The sequence below is a fragment of the Cetorhinus maximus genome, chromosome 7 (assembly GCF_964194155.1).
Source record: "Cetorhinus maximus chromosome 7, sCetMax3.hap1.1, whole genome shotgun sequence".
Taxonomy (NCBI): domain Eukaryota; kingdom Metazoa; phylum Chordata; class Chondrichthyes; order Lamniformes; family Cetorhinidae; genus Cetorhinus; species Cetorhinus maximus.
The window spans coordinates 28,061,987-28,077,553 of record NC_135885.1 but is presented as its reverse complement, the minus strand read 5'-3'; the positions used below and the strand labels follow the sequence as shown (position 1 = coordinate 28,077,553).

Below are 15,567 nucleotides of genomic sequence, written 5' to 3'. Positions count from 1 at the left end.
CCAAACGGGGGCGCCGATTGGGAACCTGCCTGCTCCCGCACAACCCCCCCCTCCCCAAACGGGGAGAAGATCCTCCCCTATATGTTCACAGTATTGTAGGTGTGGTCTAACTAGTGTCTTGTATAGTTTTAGCAAGACTTCCCTATTTTTATACTCCATTCCCTTTGAAATAAAGGCCAACATTGTTGGGGTTCTGCAGAGGTATAAACAGCCATATCTTTAGCGTGTACTCCTAGTCATGCAGGATCCATCCACAAAGGCGTTCAGGGGGCTGGGAGAGCTGAGGGAGTGTCTCAGGATGAACGAGTCGTGGCAGCCTTCTGAAACCATACAGAGGATCCTCTTGCGGCAGCCACAGGCTAATTGAACATTCAGCGACTGGAAGCCCTTCCTGTTTGTGAAGGCACCTGGCAGCTCTGCGGGAGCTTTGATGGCCCCACGTGTGCAGTCGGTTATCCCCTGAACCTGGGGGAATCCAGCGATGGCCCATGGCCCTCATAGCCTGACTGGCAAGATCAGTGTGATACCCGACGCAGTGTGATGCCCTTCTGTCTGGTATGTGGCATCCGTTACCTGCTTGACACAGCCGTGGGCTGACTGGGAGACCTCACCTATGTCTCTGAATGATCCCTGGCATGTTCCTGAAGTGTAAATGATGAGTGCCTTTGTCCCCTTTGCCAACACAGGCAATGGATAGCCACCACATCCCAGTGGCCTCAAGTCCTCCCCCAGCATTCTGCAGCCTTCAGAGACATGAAACTGTGGAACTTTTCAGGTGGGTAGCACAATATATGTAGGTTGGAATTGCTTGGTTACTGTTCAGTTTCTGTTTGGTTATTTTGGCCACCACTTGATTTTCTTGGAGTTATCACAAACTCACTTTCCACAGTGAGTTAGGTATGGCACTTACACACAGCTGCAGAGTACGTATTAAACCAGCCACTATTTTTCACAATCATTTTGTGTTCTATAGTGTACGTTTGAAGCAAGATTTAATACCTTCCATTGTGTTCTAGGAATGCTTCATTACAAATCTGCCACGTATTCTGCTGCAAACGAAATGGCCATGATTTGTCAAACCGTTGTGAATTATTTATTGTTATGTTGCAATTAGAGGCCTTTGAGAATTTTTAATGAAGCTCTGATTTTGCCAAGACACCTATAATGATCATATTACACTTGACTTAAAGGAACACTAATATGAATATGACAGAAATAGAAACTATTCTCTATCCAATGATTTTTTAAAATAAGTATCTGTCACATGGCAAACAAGCCTCTTAAAACATGAAGACGTACAAGGAAATTAAAGTCAGCAAAATGTGGAAATACTGAACAATGGACTTGAAACATTCTCTTTGACATTTTTCTTTTTACTTAAATTTGGAAAGGTGTTTCATTTTTGGCAAAGATGAATAATTTTGATGTAAAACAAAACATTCAAAAAAAATCACACATGTTAAAAAAAATATTTAAAATAATATATTGTCTTCAGAGATGAACTCTCAAAGCTCTAAGCCTAGAAACTGATATATGATGTTGATGGACAAATGATTAATGCAAGCACCATTCCTCCCCCATTTCAATGAATCAGCATAAATCCATCGCTAAAGTGATGGACAAGGGATGCCATAAGAACACATCAAGTGTTTATCCCCTAGTAGGGTCAGCTCTAATTTCTACTTCTGGATACCATTTTGGAAGAAAATACAAGGAATTCCCCAGGGACAGCTTTTGAGATGCAGATTGCCCAGGGCTCCCCCAACTATTTTGCATGGTTGGCCATTAATGTGCCCAAAGGTGTTTGCAGGACAGTGACTGGTTGTAGTCAACAGTTTGAGGAGAGACTAACTCAGCTAATGGTACTGAGGCAATTTACATACTGTGATTTTAGTATGTTCTGGGGAGTGGATGGAGAGCTTGAAATGGAAATTCTATGCCCTAATGTTGTACATGACATTGAATTAAAATGTTTGGCTGCAACACTTTTGATGAGAGTAATGCATTTGATGCGGTCTACATGGACTTCAGCAAGGCTTTTGATAAGGTCCTTCATGGCAGACTAATCAAGAAAGTAAGAGCCCATGGGATCCAAGGCAAAATGGCATGTTGGATCCAAAATTGGCTGAGAGGCAGGAAGCAGAGGGTGATGGTAGAGGGATGTTTCTATGACTGGAAGTCTGTTTCCAGTGGGGTTCTGCAGGGCTCGGTGCTGGGGCCCTTGCTGCTGGTGATGTACATAAATGATCTGGACTTAAAAGTAGGGGCTATGATCAAGAAGTTCACGGATGACATGAAAATTCGTAGGGTGGTAAATAGTGAAGAGGATAGCCGTAAACTGCAGGAGGATATCAATGTCTAGTCAGGTGGGCAGAGCAGTGGCAAATGGAATTCAACTTAGAAAGTGTGAGGTAATGCACTTGGGGAGGGCTAACAAGGCAAGGGATTACACTATGAATGGTAAGACCCTGGAAAGTACTGAAAATCAGAGGGACCTTGGTGTGCATCTCCAAAGATCCCTGAAGGTAGCAGGGCAGGTAGATAAGGTTGTCAAGAAGGCAGATGGGATACTTGCCTTTATTAGCTGAGGTGTAGAATATAGGAGCAGAGAGGTTATGCTGGAACTGTATAAAATGTTGATTAGGCCACAACTGGAGTGCTGTGTGCAGTTCTGGTCACCACATTATAGAAAGGATGTGATTGCACTAGAGAGGGTGCAGTGGAGATTTACCAGGATGCTGCCTGGGCTGGAGGGTCTGAGCTATGAGGAAAGATTGGATAGGCTGGGGTTGTTTTCCTTGGAGCATAGATAGGGTGGATAGGAAGGCACTTTTTTCATTAGTAGATGGGTCAATAACCAGGGGGCATAGATTTAAGGTAAGAGGCAGAATGCTAAGAGGGGAGTTGAGGAGAAATATTTTCACCCAGAGGGTGGTGGGAGTCTGGAATTCACTGCCTGAAAGGGTGATTGAGTCAGAAACTCTTGTAATGTTTGAGTAGTATTTAGATATTCACTTGTGTTGCCATAGTTTCCAGGGCTATGGGCCAATCTTTGTTGACTGGCGCAGACACGATGGGCAGAATGTCCTCCTTCCGTGCCGTAAATGTCCATGAGTCTATGTTTGCAAAACTTAGTATGAAAAATGAACAAATGTAGTGTTATTTGTTACACAGTTTGCTATTGGCATTTGTGTACTATTGCACTAGGTTGATATTTCTTATGGAGTGAATTATTTGCAGGGATATCATATACACTGGGACAAATCAACACACCAGAATCAATACAATTACTAACCAATCCTGTTTACATCTACCCCCTTCAGAGACTGTAGAAAGAATTCTATTCTGTCCTCTGATAGGTTAAGTCTATGGGCAGAATCATGCCCTTGTCAGGTGGAGCCGGTCGGGAAGCCACCCGCCGCCCGCAATCGAGGACGGAAGGTGATTTCACACTGGTCGGCCAATTAAGGCCCGCCCAGCGTTTCACCTTAAATTTGTGCCCCCTCGTTCTTAATCCTTCCACCAGTTAGAACAGTTTTTCCCTATCTACTCTGTCCAGATACCTCATAATTTTGAATACCTCTATTAAATCTCCTCTCAACTTACTCTTCTGAACCAGTGTAACATAGCTTCCTTGCTTTTATACTATGCCCCTATTAATAAACTGAGGATACTGTATGTTTTATCAACCATTATGTCAGCCTGTCCTGTCACCATCAATGATTTCTGCACATTTACACACAGGACCCTCTGCTCCTGCACCCCTTTTAGAATTGTACCCTTTATTTTATATTGTCTCTGTAATCTTCCTACCAAAATGAATCACTTCCTCTTCCCGCTTGTTCTGTAACTCTTAACTTTGATTCTTTTATAACTTACAGGGATCTTTTGAATTAAGCTGCTTCATCCTTTTGTTCATTTTAATGGCTTCATTTGCCATCTGGTCAAAATTACAAAAAATAGTCTGACTGAATTGGACCAGACACCATTTTAAAACTGTTGTTAAGGACTTATTGTATTACCACCATTATTTTTTCACCTATTAGCTAACAAAGTGCTATTCTTGAATTTTGAGGCTACCAAGCATGGAAAAATGCAAGTTGCAACCAAGATTTATAAATAAACGAGGATAGCACATTTAGAGAGGTGGTCACACCGCAGCCAAGAAGTACACAGGCAGAGAGGGAATGGGTGACCACCAAAGTATCTAAGAGAAATGGGCAGGTTGTGCAGGAATCCCCTGAGGCTATCTCGCTCTCTAACCACGTTTCCGTTTTGGATACTGGTGAGCGAGATGGTTCCTCAGAGGACTGTAACGAGAGCCAAGTCCGTGGCACCACAGATGGCTTAGCTGCACAGGTGGGGAGGAGGAAGAGTGGAAGTGCTATAGTGGTAGGGGTTCCATAGTTAGAGGAGCAGACAGGCGTTTCTGTGGCCATAGACGTGACTCCAGGATGGTACGTTGCCTCCCTGATGCCAGGGTCAAGGATGCCACAGAGCAGCTGCAGGACGTTCTTTTGGGGGAGGGTGAACAGCCAGAGGTCGTGGTCTACAATGGGACCAATGACATAGGCAGGAAAAGGGATGAAGTCCTGAAAGTAGATTTTAGGGAATAAGGAAGGGAATTGAATGCAGGTTCTCAAGAGCAGTAATCTCAGGATTACTCCCAGTGCCACGTGCTAGTGAACATGAGAATAGGAAGATTAAGCAGTTCAACACATGGCTGGAGAAGTGGAGAAGGGAGTAGGAAGGAGGGCTTTAGATTTCTGAGGCATTGGGATTGGTTCTGAGGCAGGTGGGACCTCTACAAGGAGGACGGGTTACACCTCAACAGGACAGGGTCTAGGGTCCTCGCAGGGAGGTTTGCTGGTGCTGTCGGGGGGGGTTTAAACTAGACTGTCAGGGGGATGGAAGCTGGGGGGGGAAATTCAGAGTGCGGAGGAGAAAAACTGGCAGTGTGAAGTATCAACTGATAATGAGGATATATCAGAGTTGCATCAAGGCAGATAGAATACTTGGAGTGTTTGATAGTAATCAGAGTAGGCAACAGTGTAAGGCATTAGATTGGGTCAGAATAAGCGGGACTGTAAAAAAAGCTTAAATCAGGGCTAATGTGCATATATGTGAATGGATGTTCCAGAGGGGTCAAGGACAGAATCTCTCTGGCTCGAGGTAAGGAATGGGAAAGGTGCAATAACATTGATCGGTGTAGTATGTAGACCACCAACTAGTGGAAGGGATGTGGAAAAACAAATTTGCAAAGAAATTAGAGATGCAAGAGATATAGAGTAATCATAAAGGGGGACTTCAATTATCCAAATATAGACAGGGATAGGAATAGTACAAAAGGACAAGAGGGGCAAGAGTTCCTGGAATGTGTTCAAGATAACTTTCTGCAGCAGTATGTTTCCAGTCCAACAAGAGGACATGCACTTTTGGACCTGGTTCTGGGGAATGAGTTAGCCCAAGTGGAGAGCCTCTAGGGCACAGTACCCATTGTATCATAAGGTTTAGGTTAACCATGGAAAAGGACAATGAACAATCCAGAGCAGGGATAATTAATTGGGGGAAAGCCAGCTTCGATGGGATGAGAATGCACCTGAGTCGAGTGAGTTAGAATCAAATGTTGGCAGAAAAGACAGTGGGTGAACAATGGACCACCTTCAAAGAAAAAGGGTCGTAGACAATATCAAGGTAAGAGGAGAAAGGTAGGACAAATAAATCCAGAGTGCCCTTGATGATGAGAGAGATAGAGGTAAAGATGAAAAGGAAGAAGTATACGTACGACAGATGTCAGGTAGAAAAGAAAGAAGAGAGCATGAAAAGAGACTGGCAGTGAAATGGAATCCCAGGGTCTCCTATAAGCATGTAAATATTAAAAGGGTGATAAAAGAAAGACTAGGGCTGATTAGGGACAATAAAAGGGACTTGCATGTGGAGACTGGAGAAATAGCGGAGGTGTTGATCAAATACTTTGCATCTGTCTTTGCAAAGGAAGAACTTGCTACCCAGGCTGAGGTGAGAGAGGGGGTAACTAGTACACTAGAAGAACTTACAATCGAGAGGAAGGAGGTGTTGGAAAGGCTATCCGTACTTAAAATAGATATGGTACCAGGAACAAATGAGATGCATCCAAGGGTACTGAGGGAAGTGAGAGTGGAAATTGCAGAGGCACTAGGGATAATCTTCCAGTCTTCCTTAGACACAGGGGAGGTGCCAGAGGACTGGAGAACTGCAAATGTTACACCCTTGTTCAAAAAGGGTTGCGAGGATAAAAAGCTGGCAACTACAGGCCAATCAGTTTGACTCAGTGGTAGGGAAACTTCTGTATACTATAGTATGGGATAAAATCAATAATCACTTAGACAAGTGCAGGATAATTTAGGAAAGCCAGCATGGATTCATTAAGGGAAAATCATGCTTAACTAACTTGCTGGAGTTTTTTGAGGAGGTAACAGAGAAGGTTGATAAAGGAAACGCTGTTGATGTGGTTTATATGGATTTTCAAAAGGCATTTGATACAGTGCCACACAACAGACTTGTGGGCAAAATTCTAGGTCATGGAATAAAAGGGAAAGTAAGCACTTGGATAAGAAATTGGCTGAGTGACAGGAAACAGAGAGTAGTGATAAATAGCTGTTTTTCAGATTGGAGGAAGGTTTATAGTGGAGTTCCTCAGGGGTCAGTGTTGGGACCCTTACACTTCCTGATATAAATTAATGATTTCAAAATTTGCAGATGATACACAGATTGGAACTGTTGTCAACTATGATGGGGATAGTCTTGAACTTAAGGACCTAGACAAGGTGGTGGATTAGGCAGAGAAGTGGCAGATGAAGTTCAAAGTAGAGAAGTGTGAGGTGATTTGTTTTGTCAGGAAAGATATGGTGAGACAATATAAAATAAAGGGAGAGCCTCTAAAGGAGGTGCAAGAACAGAGGGACCCTCGGTGTATACGTACATAGGTCATTGAAGATGGCAGGGCATGTTGAGATAGCAGTTAATAAAGCATATAGTATCTTAGGCTTTATTAATGGGGACATTGAGTACAAGAGTAAGGAGGTCATGTTGAACTTGTATAAGTCACTAGTTAGGCCTCATCTGGAGTGCTGCATCCAGTTCTGGATGCCATACTTGAGGAAGGATGTGAAGGTATTGAAAAGAGTAAAGAGCAGATTCACAAGAATGATTCCAGAGATAAGAACTGTAGCTATGAGGATAGATTGGAGAGGTTGGAACTGTTTATCTTGGAGAAAAAAAGGCTGAGAGGAGAGTTGATTGAGGTATTTAAGATCCTGAGGGGCCTGGACAGAGTAAATAGTGGGAAACTGCTCCCTCTCAAGAGAACATCAAGAACTGGAGGGCACAGATTCAAAATAATTGACAAAAGGAGTAAATGTGATGCATGGAAAAATCTTTTCACCCAGTGGGTGGCTGGAGTCTGGAACAAACTTCCTGAAAGGCAGGTTCAATCAGGGTATTAAAAAGGGAATTGGATTGGATTGGATAAGGCAGGGGAGTGGGACTAGGTCGAATGCTCTTTCAGAGAGCCAGTGCAAGCTCGGTGGACTGAATGGCCTCCTTCTGCACTGTGACACCCTCTCTAATTGAAGACCTTTTTTATTATTAACATTATGGAGTTTTACATTCGCTGTCAGTTATGCAGAGTGTCAGAGTCAATATGGTTAATGAAAAATTGCAATTTTCTTACAAACTGAAGTATTATCAAAAGGGGAACAAGTGCCAGAAAAAAGAAATTTGCTTACATTTCCATCCAGTTATCTACATATTGATCATATTACAAACTGAAAATAAGAATGTTTTACCCTGTTAACTCTTGGTTATTTAATAACCTTACAAGGCTTCAGACTAATCTGGAAAATGCCTCATACAATCATTTGCATATTTTGATCCTTTTTTTAAAAAATGGAGACTGAGATTCTGACCCTTTTCAAACCTATGATGATAAATACTATTATGATGCTCAAAAATTGCATATGAAAAGATAAAAGAAGAATGTGGGAGCAGAATTTCCATGGGGGTTTTCCCATTCTCTGTCTGTAACTTTGGCAGGCGCTTGTCAGCCAAACAGCTTCAACGGTCGCTTACATCGTTTCTCTGGGATTTCCACCAATTTTCTGCCACACTTTCAGAGGTTGGAAGAAACCCTGTGGTAATTCCAGGAGATAATTTTTTAATCAAATTTTGCAAACAAGTGATTCAACATTGTACTGTTTCTTAACTAACTCTTCAGCAAATTGTGCAGAACTGGCTTGTGCGTTAAAGAGCATTCCTAAATGTGACTTGTTTGAGGCATTTTCATTTTACTAGCAAAGATTAAAAACTGGAAAATATCCTTAATACTTTAATATAAAAGCAAAATACTGCAGATGCTGAGAACCTGAAATAAAATCAGAAAATGCTGGAAAAACTCAGCAGGTCTGTCAACATCTGTGGAGAGAGAAACAAAGTTAACATTTCAGGTCCACAGGACTCTTCTTAAGATTCATGCGGACTCGAAATGTTAACTCAGCATTTGTGGAGAGAGAAACAAAGTTAACATTTCGAGTCCCTATGAATCTTAAGAAGAGTCCTGTGGACCTGAAACGTTAACTCTGTTTCTCTCTCCACAAATGCTGTCAGACCTGCTGAGTTTCTCTTGCATTTTCTATTGTTTTTATTATCCTTACTACTTTGTTTCCCTTCTTTGCCCTATTACAACATGTGTATAAAAGCCCCATATTTTATCTTACAGGCTGTTACTAAAATACAGGTATCTTGATAACTAATATTAGGAAGGACTACTTTTGCCAGTCAGATTCTGTTATACAACATAAACAGAAAAACATGTAGCCATGGTTCCCCTAGATCTTTAATGGATACTTTCAGTAAAGGAAATTGAGGGAAGAAGTGTGGTGGGTGGAATCAATGTTTAAAATTATTGAAGAGTTTGAGGGAGTAAATAGTAAAAGACCGATTCCATTCATCGGTGAATTGGTAACACAGGGAATAAAGACAATGCTAGAAGCAAAAATGATTATTAGACTGTGGAATGCCTTAATGCAAAGGGTGATTGAAAGAAATTCAATACACTCTTTAGAGGGAATAGGATAAAATTCTGAAAGAGAGAAAAACACTAAAAGGTAGGGAAAGAAGTCATCGAACACTAAAGTAGATAGCTCTAACATAAAGCTAGCAGAAGCATAACAAAGCAGAGGCACAGCATGCTGTACAACCTTCACTGTTGCTGGGTTAAAATCCTGGAACTCCCTTCCTAACAGCACTGTGGGGTATACTTACACCACATGGACTGCAGCAGTTCAAGAAGGCAGCTCACCACCACCATCTCAAGGGCAACTGGGGATGAGCAATAAATGCTGGACTAGCCAGTGACGCCCACATCCCATGAAAGAATAAATAAAAAATAAACCACCTGTGCTGAAATTTTTATGATGTACTATTTTTATAATGTTGGAGGCATATCCAATTTTCCTCCATTTCACTGCAGCCCATTCAGGAGTGTTTGATGGTCTGTACTGTAAACTGGACCAATGGTTCTACCACGTATATGAAAGGTTAATGGAATTTGACTCGAGATCTGAACAACCCAATATTATCACATCCACGGCCCAGGATAACATGGAACACAGTGCTTTCAAGTAGTCTCTGTATAGCTCAGAGATGAATACACTTGTTAAAATTTAAGCAGATTAGAGTGAGAAACAGCTTCAAGCATTTAACTTCCCATTTTGAACCAAGCATTCTAATTTAAGGCCTCAAAGGGTTTTAATTAGTAGGAAAACCTTCAATAAGGTTTGAAGATTTTCAAACCTTCAAAGCGGTGCGTGCTCCACTTTATTCATTGCAACCTCATAACAGCTAAAGTACAATGTACTTGGATTGTAAATAAATAAATATTTTATGAAGTGTTAATTAGTTTTATTTCAAAAGCATGGCTGTTAGCTACAGTTAAACAAAAATGAATAATGAAGTTATAAAGCCATAAGATGACATTTGCCACCTACAAAAGATTTTTAAATGTTTAAATAAAACAATACTATGTCAGAAGCCATAAGCATTTTAATGGCACTACAAAGGCACTTTCCTCATTTTTTTTGCTAGGTTCTGAGACCAGTACATTTGAAATGAACATACCAAGTGAACTGCACGACGTCAATAGCAATGATGCCGATGGTGACTCATTGGAAAACACTGAAAGGGCATAATGTTGGTGAGATGAGTAAACTCTATACAAGCCTTAAAATCACACTGCACAAATTATTTTATTGAAAGTATTTGGGTCTAACTGAAGTTCCACTCCTTACCATTCAAAACCAGAAACAGAATCTGTTCAAAATTATTGTCATATTCAACATAATTAAGAAATTGGAAGGAGTAAATGAAAAATTCACAGGAGTGCAGAGTTGGTTTGAGGCAGTATAAGGCCATGTAAGGCCCAGACATACAAGGAGTAAACTAGCAAAGAATTCCACACACTACATTGATTATGTTCTGAACTATGTTTCATAAAATATACATTTTTTAAACTGAGTAATTTCCCCTGTACATTTCTTTGTCATGAAGGACAGCTAGAGGTGCTGAATACAAAGGATGTATTTTAGGAGAGGCAGAAATGTAGAGATGTATGCATTCTGTTACCAGAATGGAAAAACCTGAGGTTATTTTTAACAAAATAAAGAATCCATTTTCCATATACTGTACCATCACATTGGAAAGTAATCCCAAAGTAATAATTCTTTTGAGTGATTTTTATGATGTCATTAACTATGACACCAGCTGTAAATGGTTTATTAATGTTATCTAAACCCAGAGAAACAATTTACAAGTATTGGCCAACATTTCAAATTCATTCTCATTAAGGTGTGGTCCAGTTTGTTTGACCTAGGTGGTTTTCTGAAATTGTTTGAACCTGAGACTAATGTCACCTGATTTTACATAAAGATACATTTATTTATATGCCAAAATGATAATAGAGGAACTCACTGCTTTATACACAGAGAAATAGGTGAATGGAAATGATAAGAGAAAATAATTTCAATGGAAAGTTAGGTTGACTCCCAAATGTAATGAATTCTGTGGTTACTTTTTAAAGTATAATGGTGCCAGGAATTTTACTTAAAATTAGTTACTGCAAACTAATAGGAAAAGTGGTACTTTGATACCTACCTATAGGCAATTCCTCTGAAATGATACTATTTTGGTGTGATCCATGACACATTTGTGTACGTGAAGTTTAATTTGTGGGTTTCACAACTGTGCCACTTGAGGTGACAAACAGTACAATGTAAATTTACATTTGGTGCCATAGAAAGCTAGGAATGCCAATGCTATTAACTGCATAACTAATGAAAACTACATACACAAAATACTTTCCATCAATTGTAACCTTGCAAACATGCATAGCATGTGTAGATTTGTTGATTGCACATTAACCATTAATAGTGGAATTGCCAGCAAAAAAGAAAAATTGTTCAACTGGTATGTGAATATTTCCAACAGTACAAGAACAACGAATGAGTTAGACATTTAGAAATGCTTTTCTATTTACTTGCATCCAGTTTTGACACTGTGCTATCCTATTTTTGTATGTAACTGCTTAACCATGTTTATCATTGTTACAGTCAGTGCTTTAACGCACATTGTTTGTAGTTACTGTTCTGCATCGTTCCAATAGTCTAGCTTTCAATTTTTCTTTTAGTGATGGTACACAAGAGTGGATCATACCCGCCATTTTTATTTGTGTGCCTGAAATGTTCTTTTAAGTCAAGGCATCAGAGTAATTTTCAGTCTACAAATAAAGTAAACAATAATTTTGTTTTCCCCTCAGGAGTGTATCTTATTGCAGCAGCACTCTCTGGAAAGAATACTGCAACTTTTCACGATTACCAAAATACTAAAAGTGATACTCTAATAACTCTGAAATGACACTATTTCAGTGCAGTCCATGGCACATTTAATTTACTGTGTGCCTGAAGTTTAATTTCTGGATTTCACAATGTGTCATTTTATGTTGAAGAGGTGACAGATGGTTTTGCGTTAAGTTTACGTTTAATACCACAGAAAGCTGGGAAGAATAAGGCTTTTTGTTGCACAATAAAATCTTCATGATACCCAATACCGTCTGTTGGTCATTGATTCTGCTGGATTTTAAAATGTTGAATGCTGTCCTTTTGTTAAGGGTGAAGTATAAGGCTGATTTCCCAATGTGTCTGCACTGGAGGAGAGTATCACTTCACTGATAGGCACATCCTGAAATGGTAGGTGTGCTGCCCAGGATTTTCTGTCCATTAAAATTAGTGGATAGAAAATCATGGGTAGTATATCTGTAATTTTTTGATACGTGCAGCTAGTGGGAGAGGGCCTATGCTTGGAAAAATTGACCTGTAAGTATGTGAAATGTTGTGAATAGTGCAAGTATGCAAGTAACTACAGTAAACGATATATATCTTCAGGATCAATGGGTGTTGTACGCATGCAAGTTCAATAAAGACATATGGGTGCAAGTATAAAGACTGATTAATGTATATACTACAGGCAACTTTCAGCTTCAATAGGAGAATTAAACTGGTGATTCCAAGTCTGCCACCCATTGTACACCCCCCAACTGGATTGAAGTTAATGAAGATCAGGCAGGATATATAACAAGTGACAAATAGTTTTAGACCTCAGCTGCATATACAATGAATGATGCATATGTGGAAATACCTTAAATGTCACAAATATGTAAGTACAATGAACAATGTATGTACATACAAGTACAATGAATGATCTGTAATAATGTATGTGTGGATTCACAATTAGCGTGCTCATGGAAATATGCTAAATGATGGCCATGTCCAAGTACAATAAGTTATATATCTATATCATTGTATTTGCATACATTGAAACACCCCCCATTCTATTTATATGCATACCATCAAATATCCATACATACACTGTGTACCTTTGTACCTAAATCATTGGTATCTGTATTATGTACATGTCATTGCACTTGCATGCATCATTTGTTGTGTTTACATCTGTAATTTGCATGTGTTTTTTTAATTATTCTCCCAGTTTTCCCCCTATCCTGAAGGCACTGACTCAGGCTGGAATAGATGTCAGCTAGCCTCTAGCATTTCTCCAAAATGGCAATTCTTATTACACAAGTATGGGGAGATGGTAGCATAGTGGTAATGTCACTGATCAGTAATCCAGATGCTCTGAGGACATGGGTTCAAATCCTACCATGGCAACTGAATTTAAATTCCACCAGATAATTAAACTCTGGAATTATGAAGCTAGTCTCAGTAACTATCTTCAAAACCCATTTAGTTTACTAATGCCCCTTTAGGGAAGGAAATCTGCCATCCCTGGTCTGACCTACATGTGACTCCAGACCCATAGCAATGTGTTTGACTCATAATTCATAGCAAGCCACTCAGTTCCAGGGAAATTAGGGATGGGCAACAAATGCCAGTGATTCCAATGTCCCATGAAAGAATAAAAAAAAGAAACAAAAAGCCTGGAATAGTGCCTGAGTGTCACAGTCAAGTTCAATCCTGTTTTCACCAGTGTTGACATATGCACGCTTTTCAGCAAGACCCATTAGTTAACAAATCAGGTGTATACTTCCCACCTCTCTAGCCAAGGAGCACTGAAAGCAACCACAGCATCCCCAAGCACCAGCTCAGCTGATTGAACCTGGGTCCTTCCTGATCAATCTGGCTCAGTTTGCAAACCAGCGAGTGAACTCAACAATTGAGTAATCAGGGGAGCTCAATATTCTGTGTACATTCATGCTCCAGAAATCCAGATATTAATAAACGAGGTGGTCAATCGTGACCTGTTAGCAATACTACAACCACATGTAAACACGCAAAGTAAACCTAACAATTTTAAATTAGGAAAAAATAAAAATCACAGAATCATATTTTCTAATATCAAAATATAGCAATTTATTCAAGACATTGAATATGATTTGATGATTTGTTTTCTTTAATGAGCACATGAGCTACATCACACATTCTGGATTAGAAGAAACAAAAAAGGTCACGTGATCTCCTCTGACCTAAACTCCTGAGAGGCTGCAAGGAGAAGGAACAAAGTCTGGCTGACAGTCTGACACAGACAATAAAAGCAACGAAAGCCAGAACACAGATTTTAAACAAATGAACTCTCTGCGTATGACAAGGAACATATTCAAAAAATCCAAAGAACAAAACAAAGCAGACCCTTACATTAGACAAAGTGCACCTCACCTGGCTCTAAACAGCTTTGTTAGCAAATATTTTTTTTTTAAAAAAAGGACCTAAAGCATGGCAATGAGATTAAAGAATTTAAGCTCTTGTACAGTGTTAAGATGTCTCGTTTCTCGCATTTCTTTAAAACGAAGTGTCTGCTAGGTTTGTGGTTTGCCGTTCTGGCTTTTAAGGTCTGGTGTGTGATTAAAGGTAAAAATTACAAATATTTCTTTTGCTATTTTTTTTTTCAAAAATACACTGGGGATCTTCCCGTGAGTCTTCTTTCCCTGTATGAAGCTGGTGACATGTTCACCTTCTCAAATGTAAAGCACTTTTTATATGCAGTTCTCTGAAGAAGTGCCTTTTCAAAAGATCACGACCTGAAGCACAGTAATGTAAGCAAGTCTATCAGCAGTTCAGAAAAGCTTAAGTTTTAAAACCCCACAGATTCCTCCCTGCAGCTTCTAGAAACAAAATCATTCACATCCAACCCTGGTAAAAGCTTCTTTTAGGAACCTACATAATACTCCAGCGTCCCTAAAACATTTCTTTAAACAAAAACAAAAAATCCAGAAAATATAAAGTGTTGCTATTACAAAGTTGCAGATTATTTCGCTGTGACTGCACACAATGTTATTCTTCATTTTCAGCAGCACTGTAGTGTCCAAACCAGAATGAGGAAAGTACATGAAGGAAGGAAAATCTACATTATTTCCTTTTTTGTTGGTCTGTTTGTGTTCTTTTTTTTTCCCACTTTTTTTTTTGGTACATCACAGCATCTGCAGTTTGGCACAATGCTCTCAGTCACGAACATAAATTGCCATCATCTGTCCTGTTGAAAACCCCAAAACATTGACTGACGCAGTCTCCTTGCGTGACATTCCAAGGCTGAAGAGTTCAACTGGTGAAAATGCCAGCGCATGATTGGGTTTCCATTTGGGGGACTGGGGTGGGGGTTTGCAGACAATAAAATCATATTTTTTTTTTTGAAGGGGGTGGGGGGGAAAATTAGAATTAAATGGACAGGGAGAGCTGGTTTTAACCATTTCACTTTAAAAGTCAGGTTCTTGTAGTTCTGGAGCTGACACACGGTGAAGGAGCGTGTTTGCCACCCACACATTCACTGCCGGTCTAATCTTACATCCTGTTATCCTGCTATTTTGCTATTTCCGTAGATCTAGCACACAGACCTATGAAAATCAAAAGAAATACAAATTAACAATTGTAGATAACAACTCTCCTGCGGAAAAAAAGAGCATTGATTTTTAAAATACATAAAGAAAAATCAGAATGCTGGAAATCTGAAATATGTACAAAAAATGGA

General features: G+C 39.8%; 2 protein-coding genes across 8 annotated transcripts in view; one reads left to right on the top strand and one right to left on the bottom strand.

The window, feature by feature from the left end:
- gpr143 (G protein-coupled receptor 143) overlaps positions 1-12,136 on the top strand; it is a 100,866-nt gene extending 88,730 nt beyond the window's left edge. Inside the window, exons 9-10 of one of the 3 annotated variants that reach the window (XM_078545247.1) lie at positions 10,123-10,231; positions 11,849-12,136. In XM_078545247.1, the coding sequence (XP_078401373.1) occupies positions 10,123-10,226 (104 nt within the window). In that variant the 3' untranslated portion in view covers positions 10,227-10,231; positions 11,849-12,136. Of the gene's footprint in view, positions 1-244; positions 354-10,122; positions 10,232-11,848 lie in introns of those variants that run through there. The other 2 variants (XM_078545249.1, XM_078545250.1) reach the window with 2 other exon arrangements.
- Positions 12,137-13,933: 1,797 nt separating this feature from the next.
- LOC144682673 (F-box-like/WD repeat-containing protein TBL1X) overlaps positions 13,934-15,567 on the bottom strand; it is a 323,543-nt gene continuing 321,909 nt past the window's right edge. For all 5 annotated transcript variants that reach the window (XM_078545241.1, XM_078545245.1, XM_078545242.1 and 2 more), the window contains one exon: positions 13,934-15,433. In XM_078545241.1, coding sequence (XP_078401367.1) covers positions 15,407-15,433 — 27 coding nt within the window. In that variant the 3' untranslated portion in view covers positions 13,934-15,406. The remainder of the gene's footprint in view (positions 15,434-15,567) is intronic.